A 19,053-nucleotide genomic window follows, 5' to 3' on the forward strand; every position below is an offset into this window, starting at 1 on the left:
TTTTTTAAAATCATCTAACAGCATCTACAAAACTTTGACTGTATATTATTACACAGACATAATTCCTCTTTTATTTGTGAACCAGCAATTCCCTTCATTTCCCCTTAAGGAGATGTTACAGTTGTCATTCCTTATTTTTGTGCAATGGAATATAAAGGGTAACAGAAATAGTGACATTGAGTGTGGTTTGTTTGGTTGTTTATTGGCAGTTACTTAGACAATCAGGGAAAAAAAGCACAGTGTCCAGGTAATATTTATTATGTACATCTTGGGAGGGGTGGGGAAGAACAAACAGTGTATGAGACGTTGCTGATTCTATAAGTAAATAAATATATTTTCACTCAATAAATGCAGTGTGGCTAGTGGATTATTGTTCAGTGAATATGAAAATGTAAACGGAAGCCTACAAGAGGCAAAATCAAGTGCATATTCTCCCATGCAGTCATTTAATGCAATAGCCCATAATATGTGGTCTTATGATTGGAGTGACCTCTGGTGCATCAATGTGTCGTAAGTGAATTTCAGAGAATCCAGCTGCCTCCAAATCTTTCCATGTTGCTCTGGTTACCATACATCCATCCCCCAGATAGTACCACAGAGGCTCGAAGACATGCTGGAAGAAGTACGTCCATGTGGAGGGCTCAGAGACTACATGTTCCAAAAAGTAGAACGCTCCACCCTGCAAGTGAGATGCTGTTATTTATTTATTTTTTTTAATTGAAGCAGAGAGAGGCAGAGGGAAGGGATACATGGCATGTATGATTATTCTCACTTCAACTAATTAGATGTTAATTCAATTTTGTGAACTAAACTAATGATCAGTCAAATTTCTGAGATGTAATGAAGGTGACTGCATAATAGCTTATGATTTGTTGCCTGTATTGAGACTGATCTTCACAAATTTTACTTACCTACTACTTACTACCCATGTTGCCACATCATAAATCTAATGGTAAAATCAGTCTTGTCTATTGACCAAATTAACTGAGCCATGTTTCAAACATGTACAATGAATGTACAGTATCACCCCTGTGAAGGTGTAAAGATATAAATGATGCAAAATTAGGGCCACTCAGATTGTATACACTCTACACATTACCTCATGTGCAAGGCTGGATTACCAAGTGGACAGAGCTAAGACCTGCCCTGTGTTTCAGACCTTCTGAAAGCCTGAAAAGTCCCCAGATACACAGCTGGTTTCAACCAGTTTTTGGAATTTGCACCAGTGAAGTGCAAGATCAACAAAGGTGGTTCTTGCGATATTATATAATCTTGATGCCTTATCGAGTCACATGGTCATGTGTCCAGCTCTACTAATAGCATTTTCACTATTTCAGTTTCCACAATCCACACATTACACATAATCTTATGCTTGATAACAATTCCATAAATTACATGTCAGCTGGTATTATTCCCACATTGGCCTACTAGCTGGTTTTCTTGGTCTCTGGGCAGAAACATATAGCTTCACATTATCAAACTGCATTAACATCAGTTTTCACCAAACTAATTTGTACTTTGTGTGTGTCTTTTAAAAAAACATGGTTTAAATAAAAAGATATATTTTATTCATCAAGAATTTGAAAACAAAAATATAACCCTGTTAAGAAAAAATGTCATTTAACCTGTCACCTTTATTCTTAAATGTGTGATATGTAAGAATTTAAAACAACCACAAATTAACTACAAATCTTAAAAAACAAGAGATTTTGTGTTATGTAAAAGACATACAGTACATGTACTTTTTTAGAGAAATGCCTACTAACATTAGCATGCTAACCAGCCAGCCCTGGCCTGTTCTGTGTCTGATACCACTCCAAACTCCCAGTCTGGATCACTAGCTGCATGGCTAACTGAGCAGCTACAGTTAGCAACAATTACCAATTTTTTTTCTGATACACCCTATCTGTTTGGAGCGACCTTAACAAGTGGTCGATTCTTACATATTACACCTTTAATATTACAATGAAAATGTATGGCGTATTAGTGTATAGCCATGACATGGTGGACATGACTTACGGTTTGCTCTCTAAATATTGGCCCATAATTATTATCTGAACATATAAGTAGGAGCTCAGCTAATATATATACCAGTAATGGAATGTAAGTATGTACATTTACTCAAGTACTGTACTTGAGTATAATATTGAGGTGATTTAACTTTACTTGAGTATTTTCATTTTCTGCCACTTTCTACATCCATTCCACTACATTTTGAACTGAACTGAAATGGGGAGCAGCATGTCAATGGCGTAATCGCTAACTTTTGCCAACTGGGGCTGCTGTTGACTAGTTAGCTAAGTTAGCCCAGTTAACTCCTGCAGCTAGCAGTCTGGACTGGGAGCTTGGTGTTGTTTAAGCTGCTAGCACAGGCGCTTTGGACCGGGATGGGGCTAGCTGGTTAGCACAGTGCCAAAAATGTGAACACACTACATTTCCTACAGCACCTGAAGGCAGCACTCACAGGTCTGACAATGCGGCGGACTTCCTGCAACACCCGCTGCACGCTGCGGACCGAGCAGAGAACCAAGGTGCAGACAACCACGTCCACCGACCCGTCCTCCACCTGCCTCATGTCCTCTCCGGACACCACCACGAAGTCGCCATAAGTCAGATGCGTGTTCGCGGCCATGCTCCTCCGCAGGTACCGGTGGAAGTGCGGGTTGTGGTCGGTGCAGATCACGGTGCAGCCGTCGGGGTAGAACTTGAAGTTTGCCCCGCTGCCACAGCCGATCTCCAGCAGGCGGAGCGTGCCGTCGGCGTTTGCGAACCTACACACGTTTCGGAAAAGCTCCCTCTTCGTGTTGTGCATTTTGTCATTGTATGAAAATGTGACATTGTAGGCGAGAAAGGGAAACAGCCGTCTGTACACTCCGTACAGGCCCGTGAGCTCCATCAGCCGGAGAGGCGAGGTCAACATGAGGCAGAGCACCCTGCACAGTTTCATGACACAATACTTCATCTTTCCCGTCAGCTAATCTTAAACAAAGCCCCGCCGGGTGCATCTTCAAAACAGGCAACTTGAGAAGATTACGCCTTAATACCTGAGAGGTCATGTCTGTGTTGCACCGCACGGTGGCGCAAATTCACTGCGGTCTACAATGGATGGAAGGAAACATGCGACAAGATTTAAGTCTTTAATCACTTCCAAAATCACAGCAGAATGTGTGCCTAGAGACACGACTGTCATCAGACAGTACAGGAAAGAAAAATCATCGAACAGGATTAATGTAATCACTAATACAATCAACTTCTAATCAAAGCAAAAATGTGCCGTATTTAGTGACATGACAACTGTCAATGGCAATCAAGGGGCAGGAATGATAAATCTAAAAGGATTAAACTCGTTAAGCGCTAATACAATCAGCTTGAACCCAGAAAAAAAAGTATATAGTTTTTAGTGACACATCTGTCATGGAAGGGCACAAATAGTTCCCGCAAGAGCACTTAACACTGATACACAGAAGTTCCCTATGGTAGTATCATGTTGAGATATATTTATCAGCAAGCGACTAGGAGCTGGGGATGATTACAGAAGATGAAATAAACACCAAGATTGTTGTTTAAAAAATAAAAAAGGAACACTTTAACTGCATGCAAAATTAGTATTGTGTGCTGTCTAGGTAGGATTTTTTATTCAATGTGTCAAAATAATTTGTCTTTTCTAAACACACAGGCAGAGGGTTTTTTTTCTTCTTCTTTTCATTACAAAAATAAAATTAGTATCAGTGACTGTGTTATCTCTATGACTGGTGATCGGTCATATCACAGAGAAGAGGGGGAGGCATTAGGTGCTTGGCATATTCACACACTGATTATGAGCCAAGTCGACTACAGAGCTACAGTCAGGCCCAATCTATTTCACAGCGTAACCTACGATGTGTGGTTTGATCACAAACACGAGCGGCGCCTCGATGTGCTTCATCTTGAGTTCGGAGAATCCAGCCGACTCCAGATATTTCCACGTTTCCCGGGTGGTCTCGCATCCGTCACCGAAGTAGTACCAAAAAGGCTCGAGAACGTGCTGGAAGAAGTACGACCAGGTGGCAGGGTCCGCCACAACGTGCTCCATAAAGAAGAAGGCCCCACCCTGCAGATCAGACATGTGTTATGTGTGCCCCATTTAAAGAAAAAAAAAAGGGGGTCAGAGTTCAAAGATTAAATGATGAGTCACTGGGTTGGTGCACGTGACGGATCAGATCTGCTTTGCTTGTTCTGTATCAGCGTGTTAAAGCAAATAAATTAGATCATGATATTCCTTTCCAAGGGATTGAAGGCCAATAGACAGCAGACACCTCGCTATTATACACAGGCACACACAGGGCCCGGGTTCATTTTCATGTACCGGTAGTTGGACTAGAGCACTTTTCGGGGCCAATATCAATATACCAATATAAATAAACTCCAGCCATTATTTTTATATACAAGTAGGCTCCAGAGCCTGACTGAGACATCGGTTGGCTGCTGTCTGCTGATATGAGCCTATCACAGATACAGCGGTGTGGGTGTATGTTGTGCGTGCATAAGCAGTGAGCGTGATATTGGACACTCTGAACTTTGACATATCTATACCATGGTCTCCGGTGCCTTGTCTGTGTAATTTAAATGTAGATTTGCTTGATGTTTGTTTAGCGAGTTAGTCATCAATTGCCAGGAGTGAATGATTAATTCAGAAGGTGCTCTACAGAAGGTCTGCTGAAAGTTTTTGCTGATGCCCAGGACAAGATGATCTCCAAAGGTCCCTCCAGCAGATTATTACAAGGGATTAAAGGTTTCCATACTAATTTCAAGGCTCTTTTCAGCCCAGAACCCTCCACAGGATATATGACTACATTTATTTTAACACAATTTTGAGGTTACTGTTCTTTACCTGAGTATTTCCATGTTCTACAATGCAATACTACCACTCCACTACATTTAGGAAGCAAATGATGGATTTTTTATTCCACTACATTTATATGATGGCCTAATTTAGCAATCACCTATTTAAATTATGAATTATTTGTGGATAATTGTTCTTTTTATACTCAAGTACCTTTATTCAGATACTTTAAGACTTTCACTTAAGTACTATGGGCATCTTTCACTTTAGCAAAAATGTTTAACAGTTGTGTTCACTGGGCTCATTTTTACATTTCTTTACATCTGTAAATTTGTTGGGATTACATTTTTTTTCTCTGGTCTTTTTCAGGAGTCAGTCGATGACTTACTGGTCTCAGTATGCGGTACGCCTCACGCAGAGTTTGCGGTATGTTGTTGACAGAGCAGAGCACCAGGGTGCAGACAACAGCGTCTACCGACTCGTCCTCGACTGACCCCATGTCCTCCCCCGATGCCACCACAAATCGCTCATACTTCAGGTGGTCGTTCTCCTCCATGCTTTTCTTCAGGTACTTCTCGAAATGGGGATTGGGGTCAGTGCAGATCACCTTGCAGCCAGCCGGATAAAACTCGAAATTTGTGCCGGTGCCGCACCCGATCTCCAAAAGTGTGAGCTGCCCACCAGGCTTGGTGAACTGTGAGAGGCTGCGAAACAGCTCCTTCTTCCTTTCGTACATTTTCTTGTTGTACGTTATGGAAATCCGATATAAACAAATCGGGAAGATGCGTTTGTATATGTGATACAGACCGACCGCTTCCATCAGATGCAGGGGCAGGCATAGCACATTGACAATTAAAGTACAAAAGCGCATGAGAATAGCCATTTTTGCGGCTCCCGAACGTCGCGGCGCCCCACAGTGTCAACAGCCAGCTGGTCAAGTTAGCGAGGACGTCCGCTAACAGGAGCTGGCTGACTCCGGAAGTCCGGTTGACGTTTTCACAATAAAGGCGACAAGTATAAACGCCAGTGTAAAAGCAGGTGCTTGTTTTGTCCTCGAATGTACTGCAGTAGACTGTCATTACAAATCGAAAACTTGCGGTGCAAGCGCCGTAATTCTGTTTTTTACGCTTTCAAACAGTACCATCTTGAAATCCAATTTACTCTGACTTGATTAAGATTGTTTAATTTGACGGTAACAGCCGGAATCTGGAGGAAGTCCAAAACGTTTAATATAAAAATTGACAACTTTCAAGACCAACACTACTGTGGTGAGTGATGGACACGCAAATCATTGTTGTATTAAGATAGTTGCTCTTGGTTGAACCGATGTCAACTAGAGCAGTGTTGTTTGGGGTCCCTACAACCGGAAATCGGTTAGTATTTTTACACATCCGGTTTCATGGTTTCATAGTCAGTGGGCTTTATGATTGGTTTTTGCTTCAATGCCTGAAAAAAGTTATTTACAGAATACCCACAATGCCACAATGTTTGGCTTTTTGAGTTCTTTTTTTAAGTATCAAACTTGATATTCCCAAATCTCAGTGGCTTTTTTTTTAGGGAGCCAGGGCAATGCTCACATCTGGGTTAGCCTAAAAATGTGCCATAGCATAACTACTCTCTGGGTAAGCTTTATTTAGTTTCCCAAGTGTTTGGTGTGTTAGTAAGAGTGTGTTATTCATAATGTTAGCTAAGATTGAGTTATGCTAGCTGTTTGCTAATGTTAGCTTTAAACATTTTATTGTGTTGGCTCTCTACAGAGATTTAAATTTGAAAATGAATGAATGAATTTGAGGTTCAAGTAATGACTTTCAAAAAAGATTTTGTATCTCCTTCGGGGACAGAACAACTCCTCAACAAGCACACAAACTCAACACATGGACACATAATTAAGCTAGTTAAAGTTGTTTGTAGTTATAGCGTGCAGTACTTACACAAGATGACATAAGCATAATTATAGGATCATGGCCACTGTCCAGTATCCACTCTATTTTTAGCCCTGTTGTGTCTCCAAAACTAAATATACTTAGAGCTGAAATCCTTAAATGCACCTCTGGGGTCTTGCCAGCTGTCCCAGCCTCTCCACTTGCTTACATACTGGTCACTTACTTTTTGCAGAGATCACAGTAGCTGTTTGCTGTTGTTGTTGCTGGAAGTGGGGTTGGCGAAGACAGTATATTTTAAGACTGTCAAGGCAAAATGTTCAGCAAAATTCAACCAAAAAGGGCAAAAAGGCCACTCCTGATTCTTTTGTCTCTTTATCTGAACAGATCAGTTTCTGCTCATACTTGGTCTGCGAGCAGCTGTGGTGATTCTTATATTTATCGCCGTCTATTTTGCTTGTAAGAAGAGGAAATTCAAGAGGAGATGGACTATGAGAACACTGTTGTGATTGTTGAAAGAAGTTCTGCATCTGAAGTTTTAACTTTCTGAAGAGTCTTCATGTATGTAAAAATAGATTAGAGTCAAAATTATAAACTCTTCTTATTACTCTCAAATCCACTTCTTAGCAGCTCACAAACACTTTCCCATAATAAGACTCTGAGTATTTTCTTCATTTGTGTCACTGTGGAAGCTCTGATTGAACAAAGGTTATGTGCTGTGACTCAGGTTCTATGATCACAAGAGGAGCTGTCTGATTTTTGTATTTCATATGATGTTTTTTTATGAGAAAAGTTGATGTTTATGGAGATAAACTGTGTTCACTTTTTAGATATATATTCTAAAAATGTCGATTTGGTATCTTAAAGAGCAAACTGTCATTTTATGAGCACATTCACATATGTGATTTAAGTGTAAATTTAATTATGTGAATAATGATCAATTGTTTTTTTCTCATCTGATCATGATTACAAATATATGTTATTTCTGTCACTGAGTAATAATGTAAATAACGTCAAAATTATTTTAATCAAGTTTTAAATTTGTCAGTTGGTCATGTGACATCAGTCAGTCCATGAAAGCTTCCTGTATGTTGACATTCTGATCATGACCTGTTCCTTAAATGTCAGCTGACACCAGATTCATCATCAGTATCAGGTGTGAGGTTTCCCTCTACTGGTTCATGGTGGTTACTATTGTTGCTCTTTTGTTGACTGAACAAGTGCAACATCTACACACAGTACATGGTGGCTGGCTTGCTTCTTTAATACTGTGAGCAGCCAATAAACACAGAGAGGAAGAACAAACACAATGTTGTTGCGCTCTTAATGCCAAACTTCTGCACCTGTGCAGAGCTACACAATGTAGACAGGAGCCAGATATGTTGTCACTGGTGTGGATTTATTTTTACAAGAACATGACACAAGGAAAAAGTCTTATCACAGCTATGGAATATCAAATAAACCATTAAACGCAGGAAAAGTACTAATCAATAAAAGATAATCAAGCAGTTTTACTGCTTAAGTTGCTTTTCTAAAACAATCTGCTCACTAGATATTGAGTGTAAATTATGCTTGTTTGTGTATAATACTGAACAGAAATTATCTATAGAGCTGTTAATGTCTTAAGAATTCTTAATAAAACGTTCTGCCTCTCTGGACGTTTACTATTTGTTGCTGCAAGTGTAATGTCAGTACGATTTCTATATTTACGGGCATCAAGCTTCATTGAACAGTGGTCAGTGGAGGACGACCGACTCTAATGAGAGGACAGAGAGAGGAAGATGATGTGAGGAATTATACACATGAGCTTCAAACCCAGAACATTACAGAGAAATAGCTCCAAACCGCTGTGGGCCAACAGCACAGTGTGGTTAAAAAATGTTACACTATTTACAATCCTGATTGGGCGAGGTTTTTCACTGCGGTTTTTTCCAGTGCGCAAATGCACTAATGTTTATGGTAATTGTAATGAAACTGTTCTGAAGAGCTGCTGGGTGTGAATTTGGAGCAGACTGCAGTCTCACAGTCAGACCCATGAAACATACCATACTTTTATGGTAAAAATTACTGTGAGACCCATTAAATATGCCTTTGTGATACCTTCAGTCTGAAGGTATCACAAAGATATCCTTCTGGATCATGTAAAGGACAACGTGAGAGGAAAAAAAAAAAAAAAACACCACAAAAAAACACATTTCCATACACGTTTCCATAAGTAGTCCAAGATTCATATAATGCGGAACTTAGTATTTCCTAAACTACTTATATGCATAAAATAAAGTACTTCTTATTATGTTATATTATATTAAGTAGTCTAGGAAGTGTAATTACTGTAAAAGTATTGAATGTTTCATGGGTCTGATTGTGAGACTTATATACATAATATGTACAAGTGCCCTGCCCCTTTCTATAACATTGCCCCCATGAAGTCATCATTCACATTTAATTTCTAATAATTTTATGGTAAAAGTACAGAACAGAAATCGATAACACTTGAGCTAAGGTGTCCAAATTACCTGAATTCACCCAATTACAATATTAAAGTAATGTAACTTGATTACATGACTTGATGACATATCAATAAAAAGCACCTTTTTTTCATTGACAACTGTATCTGTTAATATCTGTTTATTTTTATTTTTTGACAAGTGAGATTACAGGAAACAGGATGCAGTAAAGAATCTCAGATCAGGACTCAAACCCATACCTGTCAAGTATCTCGTTTTGGCCGGGAAAGTCCCGTATTTTACCCTTCTTTCCCGCCGCCCTCCTCTATTAGTATTTTCCCCTAAATCTCCTGTATTTTAACCTGCGTTATTAAAAATAATAATACCCTGGGCCCGGGCGGAGTGAAAAAAAAACAAAAAACATTGCCAATCTGAGCTTTGTCACTAGCCTCGCGATAACTGCCACTTGCAGTAGCCTACTACAGGTGCTGTAGGTGGCAGTTGTCATGAGGTTAGTATGTGAGTATCAGATGATGTGTGACAACGTGAGAGAAAATGGATGATGGACACCACAACAGAGAAGGCACTCCTCCCGCCAAAAAACCAAAACCTTCATGTAACTACCGCGATCAGTGGGACAGCGAATTTACTTTTCTGAAGAGGAACAGGGTGGGGAACAGTCACGCATTTTGTAGGATTTGTAACTGCCACAGAATAGGATGTCGTTAGACAACAGAACTGTTTGCGCTCTACTCTCATGTAAAATTAACCACTCTGGCCCAGCCCACAAATACACTCCTTCCAAAACAGTTTTAAAGAATGCAAAGTCTGCAACAAATGTGTACAACAAGTCACTAAAAGAGTAAAGTTATGTGAAATGAAAAAAAAAAAATTGAAAAAAAAAAGAAAAGCCCTCTTAAATGAACAGAAAATATGCAAATAAGCCTTTAAATAAATGCTCTTCATATTTACCCTTCAGTGTTTTCATTTAGGCTATAACAAATGTTAACAGCATGTCAATGTCAACAAAGGCAGGCTTGTCATTGGCTTTATGCGCATCTGCACTACTTCCTGAACTGCAGCAAGCTCCTTTGTAATCCATTTTATATTAATCCAAGTGTGTCTGATTATTGTTGTTGTGACTACTGAGGTCAGGCACACCTGGATTAATCAATTTGTCCAATAATGGCAGACAGGAGACAAAGGAGTTGGCTGAAGTTCAGGAAGTAGTGCAGCTGTGCATAAAGCCAAATGCAGTTTATAAGTGGTTGACAAGTGGTGATTTTAGCTTTCTTGTACACCTGTCTTAAAATGTAAGGGACACTGGAGCTTGGTTGGGGTGGTGGGACTGCTTGCGCCGGGCGCCAAAAAACTTCCCTTATTTTCAAATCCGAAACTTGACAGGTATGCTCAAATCCAGGGTGAAAGCCTGTTCACTGGATGCCTGCTCTACCAATTGGGCTAAAGAGCATTTCTATACTAAATTACTTCTTCCTCTCTCTAGGTGAACAGTGGGACTCCAGCTTCAAGTGGAACAGCTCTGACCTGTATGGTGATCAAACCTGGAGAGGAGAGACACCTGGTCCAACAAGGTCAGTGCAATGAAGGTGCAAAAATTAAAGGCAGAAAGTTTGAGATTTCAGTTGCTGTTCATTAATACTCTAGGATCGGTAAATGATTCTAGAGGACAGTCGAGTCTCACTCACAGGTCGTTGAATATCGTCAGTTTTGGCTGGCAGAAGCCAATACAGTGTCACTGGTGGGACACTAGTCTCTCTCCCCCTTTTTCTGTTTGTCTTGTTAAAAAAATAAATAAATAAATAATATAAACTGTATGTCTGTTTAGAGCAGCTGCATTTATTTGATCTCATTTGTATATAATATGAATTATATAATCATATTTTATTTACACATATATCGACAATGTTCAGCCAAAACATTAAAACAACTGACTAGTGAAGTGAGCATTGGTCATCTTGTTACAATCAAATGTTCTGCTTGGAAACTTTGAGTACTGTCATTTCTGTGGAGCCTCTTTGACAGACACCACCCACCCAAACCCTGTTCAGACCAACTACACCCCGTCATGGCAAAGAACCCAAGGTGTCAAACTGGCCTCCTCATCCTCCAGATCCAAACCCAGTTGAGCATCCATGGGATGCGCCAGAACCAACTCCCATCCATGTTGGGGCCGCCATGGATTGTTCTTGGCTCAGAATGCATCCAGTGGAAGCTCAGTTGGATTGAAATCTGGGGAATCTGGAGGCCAGGTTGACATTTGGAGCTCTTTCCCACTTTCCTCATTTCTGAGCAGTTTTTACAGTATTGCAGGCGCGTTGTCCTGCTGGGGTGGCACTGCCATCAAGGAATGCTGCTGCCATGAGGGGGAGTACTTGGTCTGCAGCTGTGTTTGGGTGACTGGTGTTTGTCAAAGAGACATCCGCATGAATGCTAGGACTCATGGTTTCACAGCCGAACATGGCATTGGAACACAATGATCAATGTTATTTATTTAACCTGTCATTACTTTTAATCTTGTGGTGGATTGTTGTATGTACTGATGAGTGAGTACAGTACAGTAAGTAAGTGATAAAATTCATAAATAAACAAAATAATAAAAAAGGTAAGAGGAGCAGAAATAGAAATAGTATCGTAAAAACAAAAGTCTAATTATACATGGTACAGGCGGTGTATTGTTATTAATAAATGATAAATATGAGTGATGCTGGAGAACAGTTGAATCTCATTCACAAATTGTTGAATACTGGCGGTTTGAAACAGTGCAGCAAACCCAAAAGGGAAGCGTACAACAGGACAACAGTGCAACAAACCCAAAAGGAAAGCATATAACAATGCATTAAACCAAAAGGAAAGCGTACAACAGGACAACAGTGCTAGAAACCCACAAGAAAAGTGTAAAGTAGTGCAGCAAAGCCAAAAGGAAAAGCGTACAACAGGACAACAGTCCAAGAGACACAAAAGGAAAGTGTAAAACAGTGCAGCAAACCCAAAAGGCAAACTGCACAGCATTGCAGGAAACCCTACAGGAAAGTGTGAGTTGCAGATCAACTGGACTCCCTCATGGCAAAGAACCCAAGGTGTGAAACTTGCTTCCTCATTCTCCAGATCCCAATCCAATTGAGCATCTATAGGATGCGGCCAGAACCAACTCCCATCCATGTTGGTGGCCCCCATGGATTGTTCTTGGCTCAGACTGCATCCAGTGGAAGCTCAGTTGGATTGAGATCTAGGGAATCTGGAGGCCAGGTTTACACCTTGAGCTCTGCAGCAAACCCAAAAGGAAAGTGTACAAGAGGACAGCAGTTCAACAGACCCAAAAGGAAAGCACATGACAATGCAGCAAATCAAAAGGAAAGCTTACAACAGGACAACACTGCAACAAACCCACAAGGACAGTGTAAAGCAGTGCAGCAAACCCAAAAGGCAAACTGCACAACACTGCAGCAAATGCAGAAGGAAAGTGGAAGATACTGCAGCAAACCCAAAAGGCAAACTGCACAGCACTGCAACAAACCCAAAAGGTAAGCGTACAACAGTACACCAGTGCAACCGACCCAAAAGGAAAGCGTATAACAATGCATTAAACCAAACGGAAAGCTTACAACAGGACAGCACTGCAACACACACAAAAGGAAAGTGTAAAACAGTGCCGCAAACCCAAAAGGCATACTGCACAACATTGCAGCAAACCCAAAAGGAAAGGGTACAACAGTGCACCAGTGCAACAGACCCAAAAGGAAAGCGTATAACAATGCAGTAAACCGAAAGGAAAGCATACAACAGGACACCATTGCAACAGACCCAAAAGGAAAGCGCATACCAATGCAGTAAACCAAAAGAAAAGCTTACAAGAGGACAATAGTGCAGCAAACCCGAAAGGAAAAGCGTACAACAGGACAACAGTTCAACAGACACAAAAGGAAAGTGTAAAACAGTGCAGCAAACCCAAAAGGCAAACTGCACAGCACTGTAGGAAACCCAAAAGGAATGTGTGATTTGCAGATCAACTGGACTCCCTCTTGGCAAAGTTGAGTATCCATGGGATGCGCCAGAACCACTCGAGCGCCCAAATGTGCATTCAGAGAGTGCTCGATCAGCTTTATGAAGCCTTGGAAGTTGTTTTGCTAGAAAAACATTGTGGCATAAAGCTTTTCAGGCTAGCAGCATTAGCTAAACAATGTTGAGATCAGTAAGCTAAGACAACCAGTTAACCACCATAGAGTTCTAGACATGGAAGTTCAGTAACAGCAATCCAGTTGTTAGTTGTTGTTAGTGTCTGCTAGGCAAGCGGCCCCACCTCAAAAGCCACAGGATTCAAGGAGTGTTTTTACAGCTACTGGATAAACACAAAAAATGTATATAAAAAATATATCTTGAAATAAAATGTATATGAAAATACAAATCTTCTCACTGTTAACAACTCGACTCTCTGTGAGTCTTGTTGATAGCCCACAAAGTGCGTTTGACGACCTGAGAATGAGACTCAAAAATCAGCTGTCTTTCTACAGAATTGCTTTATGAGTATGCCGACATCAGGCAATTAATCAACTGATTAATAAGAGACCTCCATAATGCATGACACTGGCATGTCTGACATTTCCTCTCTAAGGTCTCAACTTTCTGCTTTTAATGCTAGATAACTTGATCTGTAATAATACATAATGTGTGATCAGCAAATATTTAATTTTGATTATATGAATCTGCAAAGTAACTAGTAACTAAAGCTGTTAGACAAAGTGCAGTGAAAGTATGAATAATATAGTTAAAAAATCAATTTATGCAAATATTAAAAGTAATTAACGTGTATATCTACACTGTTCAGCCGAAACATTAAAACAACTGACAAGTGAAGTGAGCATTGATCATCTTGTTGCAATCAAATGTTCTGCTTGGAAATTTTGAGTACTGTCATTTCTGTGGAGCCTCTTTGACAAACACCACCCACCCAAACCCCGTTCAGACCAACTACACCCCTTCATGGCAAAGAACCCAAGGTTTCAAACTGGCCTCATCATCCTCCAGATCCCAATCCAGTTGAGCATCCATGGGATGCGCCAGAACCAACTCCCATCCATGTTGGGGCCGCCATGGATTGTTCTTGGCTCAGAATGCATCCAGTGGAAGCTCAGTTGGATTGAGATCTGGGAAATCTGGAGTCCAGGTTGACACTTTGTGCTCTTTCCCACTTTCCTCAGGTAATTTCTGAGCAGTTTTTACAGCGTTGCAGGCGTGTTGTCTTGCTGGGGGGGCACTGCCATCAAGGAGTGCTGCTGCCATGAGGGGGAGTACTTGGTCTGCAGCTGTGTTTTGGTGACTGGTGTTTGTCAAAGAGACATCCACATGAATGCTAGGACTCATGGTTTCACAGCCGAACATGGCATTGGAACACAATGATGAATGTTATTTATTTCACCTGTCACTGGTTCTAATGTTGTGGCTCTCAGTGTATACACGTTAAATGCTTTTTACAAATACACTCAAAACCTCCACAAATAAACCCAAAGCTTCCACAAATACACTCAAAATCTCCACAAATAAACCTCAAACTTCCACAAATACACTCAAAACCTCCACAAATAAACACAAAACTTCCACAAATACATCTCCCAAAAAAGACTTAATCATAATGACACACAAAATAACCATAAATACACAAAAACTCCACAGATTCACAAAATATACACAAAACCTCCACAATGATGCAGAAAACCTCCACAATGACACACAAAACCCCCACAATGACAGAAAACCTCTACAAACCTCCACAAATTCATGAAAAAACGTCCACAAATACACGCAAAACCTCCACAAATATGCTCAGACCTCCACAAATTCACAGAAAAACGCACAAAACCTGCACAAAGAGACGTGAAACTACCACTGCTCTTCTTTCTCATCTTGCAGGTGATGGACGGTTGAAAGGACAAATCATCAAGACGAACAAGACGAGCCAAACATTGGAGACAAGCAGCCACAGGAGCCTGAAGGAGAAGTGTGAGTATCTTTCACCTGTACTTCACAAGGGGGATCAAACATGGCTGATGTATCTGCAGAGTGCTGATGGTCACTGTTCATTTCTCCAGAACAAGAGCAGCCAGAGCTGAAAGTGTGGGCAAAGGAACAGGCTGCTGGGGATGAGTTGGAAGACAGTTTCCTAAACCGAATCCTGATTTCCTGTTATCAGGTTTTGTGGATTCACAAGTTGTCTGGTTGGTGCTCGGCCCAGGACAGGAAGGCTCTGCAGCAGGTAATCCATCCATCCACAGTGACAGTGGAGAGGTGTGGTGAGGCGAGAGACTGAGTTATAAATCTAATGCTGAATCTGTATCACAGAGACATCATATTGTTAAACCAGAACTACAATTTCTTGAGGCATAGACACCTTTATTTGACAGTTGATAGCTCAGAAAGGGGAGAGAGATGGGGGGTGTGACATGCAGTACAGGTCCTCCAGCTGGATTTGAACCATGGTCCACTGGGTATGTGGCATGCGCCAGGTTTTGATTTGACACGTTTTTTGCAGTTGTTAGATGGAATATGTTCTAAAAGTAGTTTGACATCATCTTCAGATTTGTCGCAGCTCAAACACTGACCCACGAGTTACACATCAATCAAAAAATATGATTAAATATGTTTTTATCAGCTTTGATTTTTGTTTGACTGCCAAAGATCTGTGATTGTGAAACAACATTAAATATTTTTCCAGTGTTATTAAGAGTACTATGCATGTGTGATGGGAGATTCAAGCTGTAATTTTCTACTTCTTTTTTAATTCAGATTTTTGAAACAAATATACAATTGTACATATAATTCATATTTTGGTTTGAGGAGATAAAACAAAAAGACTATTTCTGTTTGATACAAAATACATTAAAATATTAATATTAAAGTTTATTGATACATGAAAGTTTTAGATTCTTAAAACGTATTACAGTTCCTTATTTAGTAGGAAGGGTAATTAACAACATACTTATAGATCTATATACTTATAGATTGTTTTATTTTTGTGAGCTGCAGCAGCCTTACTGTTTCTGTAGTTCTGATCGTGTCTCAATGTTATATCTTTTTTGGAAGTTATAGGATTATAATTGTTAACGTTATTTAACTTCCGTTTCAAAATGTCCAGGTGTGGAAACCTAGTGTGATGGCAGAATAAATGGAACTCAGTGTTATGGAGCTTTGGGAGGAACTGTGGTCCTCCGGCTGATGGACAGCACCTCAGGAATACTCGGATACCATTGGGTCAAAAACAAAACTGAAATACTCAGTGGGTTAAGGGATGATATTCTATTTAATCAGTTAGAAACTCGATCCTCATTTACTCCCAGTGATGAAACATTTAGGATCAGTAACCTGAGCAGGACTGATGGTGGTGAATATACTCTAATAACTATTCATTCAAGATGAAGACTGTTAGATCGTCAGATTCTACTGCTGAACATTCAAGGTAAATAACTTTTTTTGCTTATTGAGGAAATTAGTGACATTGATCAACATAAATATATTCTTCACATATCAGTCTGTCCTGTATCAGAAACTTTACAGAATGACCAAGTTTTTCATGTTTACATGTATCTAATTTTCTACATATATCTGTATCGATGGCTGTTAGAAACTATAGAAATATAGACTGACCAGAATCATCTAAAGTGATGTGAGTGTGTTTCCTTCAGCTCCTGTGTCCTCTGTCCTGCTGGTCTCTGAGTGTCTGGCCCAGGGAGAGATGAGGGTGTCCTGCTTCTCTGAGGGAGGGGACAGTCCTCAGTACAGCTGGACTCTGGATGGACACACACTGACAGACGCTCAGCTCCTCTATGGAAGTAAAGACAGTAACAACGTCACTCTGAGACAAGATGTCTCAGGACAACTGGTCTGCTCAGTCAGCAGTAGCGTCAGTCGAGTCTCCAAGGACGAGACGATATCTACCTGTGGTGAGTGAGAACATGATGAAAAATACTGATAGTTACAACACTGATTCTGACACTGTGCATCAGTGACAATCTGTTTCTTTTCTACAGGCTTTGTAGTCATTGAGCCAGCCAATAACACCCTGTGTTGAGTCAACAACAGCCCGTACCTTGACCACTGAGGATAAGGAGCCTGGCATGACCATGATCACAGTAAACAGAGGTGTCCAACTCACTCAAACATCACCCACGCTCATCAAACTGTTGTTTCCTCCAGCAGAGATGACCCATGGTGCTTAAGTCAAAATCCACTCCTGATTTTTGTGTCTCTTTTTGAACAGATCAGTCCCTGCTCATCTGTGGTCTGCGAATAGCTGTGATGATTCTCATTTTAATTGGTATCGCCATCTATTTCATTTGGAAGAAGAAGAAATATGAGAAAGCTGAAGGCTCTGCCGTCCCTGAAGAGATGGACTATGAGAACTCTGTTGTGATGGTTCAAATGAGAAGTTCTGCATCTGAACTTTAGCTTTCTGAACCAACATCTCAGTGTCGCCTCTCAGCTGTTGGCTCTGTGTCTTCAGGATGTGAAAATAGTGTTTAGAAAGGAAATTCTCTTCTACTTTTTCATAGAACAAATGTTATATATTGTAACCCTAGTTCTATGATCAATGGAGTGGAGCCATCTGACTTAATACATTTGTGACATTTTTGTTTATGTTTTGGAGGTGAATGTTTTTTGCTTTTGTATTGGTACTTGTCTCAGTTACTCTGTAAATTGTAAAAATTGTGATTTTTGCACCCATAGCATGTCTTCAACATTGTCTTTTAAAGCCCAAAGTGTCATTTCACACCACGAGAGTTACTGGCATATTAACAAAATATGATTCAGGTCATTCATTCGCACTGATTTAATATCAAAATAATGTTTTTATGTTTTTTATGATACTAGTGCATTGCCCGTAGGAAGCATGTGTTCCTATAGAAAAGTGGGAGGTTAAGTAGCTTTTTCATGGATGGCCAAATGAGGTTGTGTTCAGGGATATAGTTATTATATATTATTTAATTATACAATTACATTTCACTTTAAAAAAAACTATTTACCTTGCCTTGTTTGGTGTCATTATTTTCAGCACAACCTCACATGTGTGACTGTAAACTTATTTTTTCATTTTGACATACTATATAAACACTATGGACCTAAAATCACAAAATAGCATAAAATCAGAGTAGGGAAAAGTTAGATTTTTTACTGTAAAAAACACAAATATGTTTAATGAACCAGTTGCATTAGTTATAATGCAAATACAAATTGTTGTTTGCTAAATTTGTGCATAAGTTTTTGAAATTTACAAAGTCATATGTAACTATTTACATTTAAATGCAGGCAGTGCCTTAGGCTCAGGGCTCCTCAGTTCATTCCTGCCTGTTCCACATTCAGCAGGCTCCTCCTTGTTTTGACTCACAACATAAAAAAATGACTACACTACACACTAAAACACACTACACTAAACACTATAAATGAATAAATATTATGATTTTGTCAAAGCCAAACATTAGTTTTGCAATACACAATCATAAATATAAGTATTCCAATGGGTTTCCTATGGTCAAAAAAGGTAAAATAGACATCAAGTTTTTATTTGTATCTCATCTGGCTCAAAAGCTATGGCCAAATCCCTTTCAGGTGGTGGCCATATTGGATTTGGCCGCCATCTTGGCCCCGAGGGTCGCTGGCTCCGGCGCCCTAGCTAAATTATTTCAGTATAACCTGAGCTACATCTGTGCCAAATTTGGCGCTTTCAGATGAATTTGCGCGAAATGACCTATTTATGTGCTTAAGGCCCCCAACTAGTAGTCTTTTTGCAACTCAGTTGTTTTAATCATGGTGACTTATGCTTACGTTGACATCGTATGCATAGCCTCTGTTAGCAATTCATTTTATTTGGTGTAAGTTCCTGTATCTTTTCATTTCA

General features: G+C 40.0%; 2 protein-coding genes and 1 long non-coding RNA gene across 5 annotated transcripts; 1 reads left to right on the forward strand and 2 right to left on the reverse strand.

Moving 5' to 3' along the window:
• Positions 1 to 181: 181 nt before the first annotated feature.
• LOC119021019 (methyltransferase-like protein 7A) lies at positions 182 to 2,986 on the reverse strand. The gene is made up of 2 exons (XM_037100905.1): positions 2,465 to 2,986; positions 182 to 679 (listed from the first exon to the last, which is right to left on the reverse strand). The coding sequence occupies exons 1-2, from the start codon at positions 2,960 to 2,962 to the stop codon at positions 443 to 445; spliced, it is 735 nt and encodes a 244-aa protein (XP_036956800.1). The 5' UTR covers positions 2,963 to 2,986; the 3' UTR covers positions 182 to 442.
• A 137-nt stretch (positions 2,987 to 3,123) lies between these two features.
• LOC119021020 (methyltransferase-like protein 7A) lies at positions 3,124 to 5,773 on the reverse strand. Its single transcript, XM_037100906.1, has 2 exons — positions 5,211 to 5,773; positions 3,124 to 4,090 (listed from the first exon to the last, which is right to left on the reverse strand). The coding sequence occupies exons 1-2, from the start codon at positions 5,703 to 5,705 to the stop codon at positions 3,857 to 3,859; spliced, it is 729 nt and encodes a 242-aa protein (XP_036956801.1). The 5' UTR covers positions 5,706 to 5,773; the 3' UTR covers positions 3,124 to 3,856.
• Positions 5,774 to 10,340: 4,567 nt separating this feature from the next.
• On the forward strand, positions 10,341 to 18,111 carry LOC119021021. 3 transcript variants are annotated; one of them, XR_005075463.1, is made up of 6 exons: positions 10,341 to 10,741; positions 15,075 to 15,164; positions 15,254 to 16,617; positions 16,844 to 17,101; positions 17,189 to 17,300; positions 17,419 to 18,111. It is a non-coding gene; the product is annotated as an uncharacterized LOC119021021 (long non-coding RNA). The 3 variants fall into 3 exon arrangements; XR_005075464.1 differs by having other exon boundaries at positions 15,254 to 15,417; positions 16,297 to 17,101; XR_005075462.1 differs by having other exon boundaries at positions 15,254 to 17,101.
• Positions 18,112 to 19,053: the final 942 nt, after the last annotated feature.

This window comes from Acanthopagrus latus, chromosome 6, assembly GCF_904848185.1.
Source record: "Acanthopagrus latus isolate v.2019 chromosome 6, fAcaLat1.1, whole genome shotgun sequence".
Lineage (NCBI taxonomy): Eukaryota > Metazoa > Chordata > Actinopteri > Spariformes > Sparidae > Acanthopagrus > Acanthopagrus latus.

Excerpts from the sequence above, each read along its gene's own strand:
- LOC119021019 (XM_037100905.1), bottom strand. The coding sequence starts at position 2,962 with ATGAAGTATTGTGTCATGAAACTGTGCAGGGTGCTCTGCCTCATGTTG. Across the intron at positions 680-2,464 it reads TCCGCCGCATTGTCAGACCT|GGTGGAGCGTTCTACTTTTT; the intron begins GTGAGTGCTGCC and ends TCTCACTTGCAG.
- LOC119021020 (XM_037100906.1), bottom strand. The coding sequence starts at position 5,705 with ATGGCTATTCTCATGCGCTTTTGTACTTTAATTGTCAATGTGCTATGC. Across the intron at positions 4,091-5,210 it reads CGTACCGCATACTGAGACCA|GGTGGGGCCTTCTTCTTTAT; the intron begins GTAAGTCATCGA and ends TCTGATCTGCAG.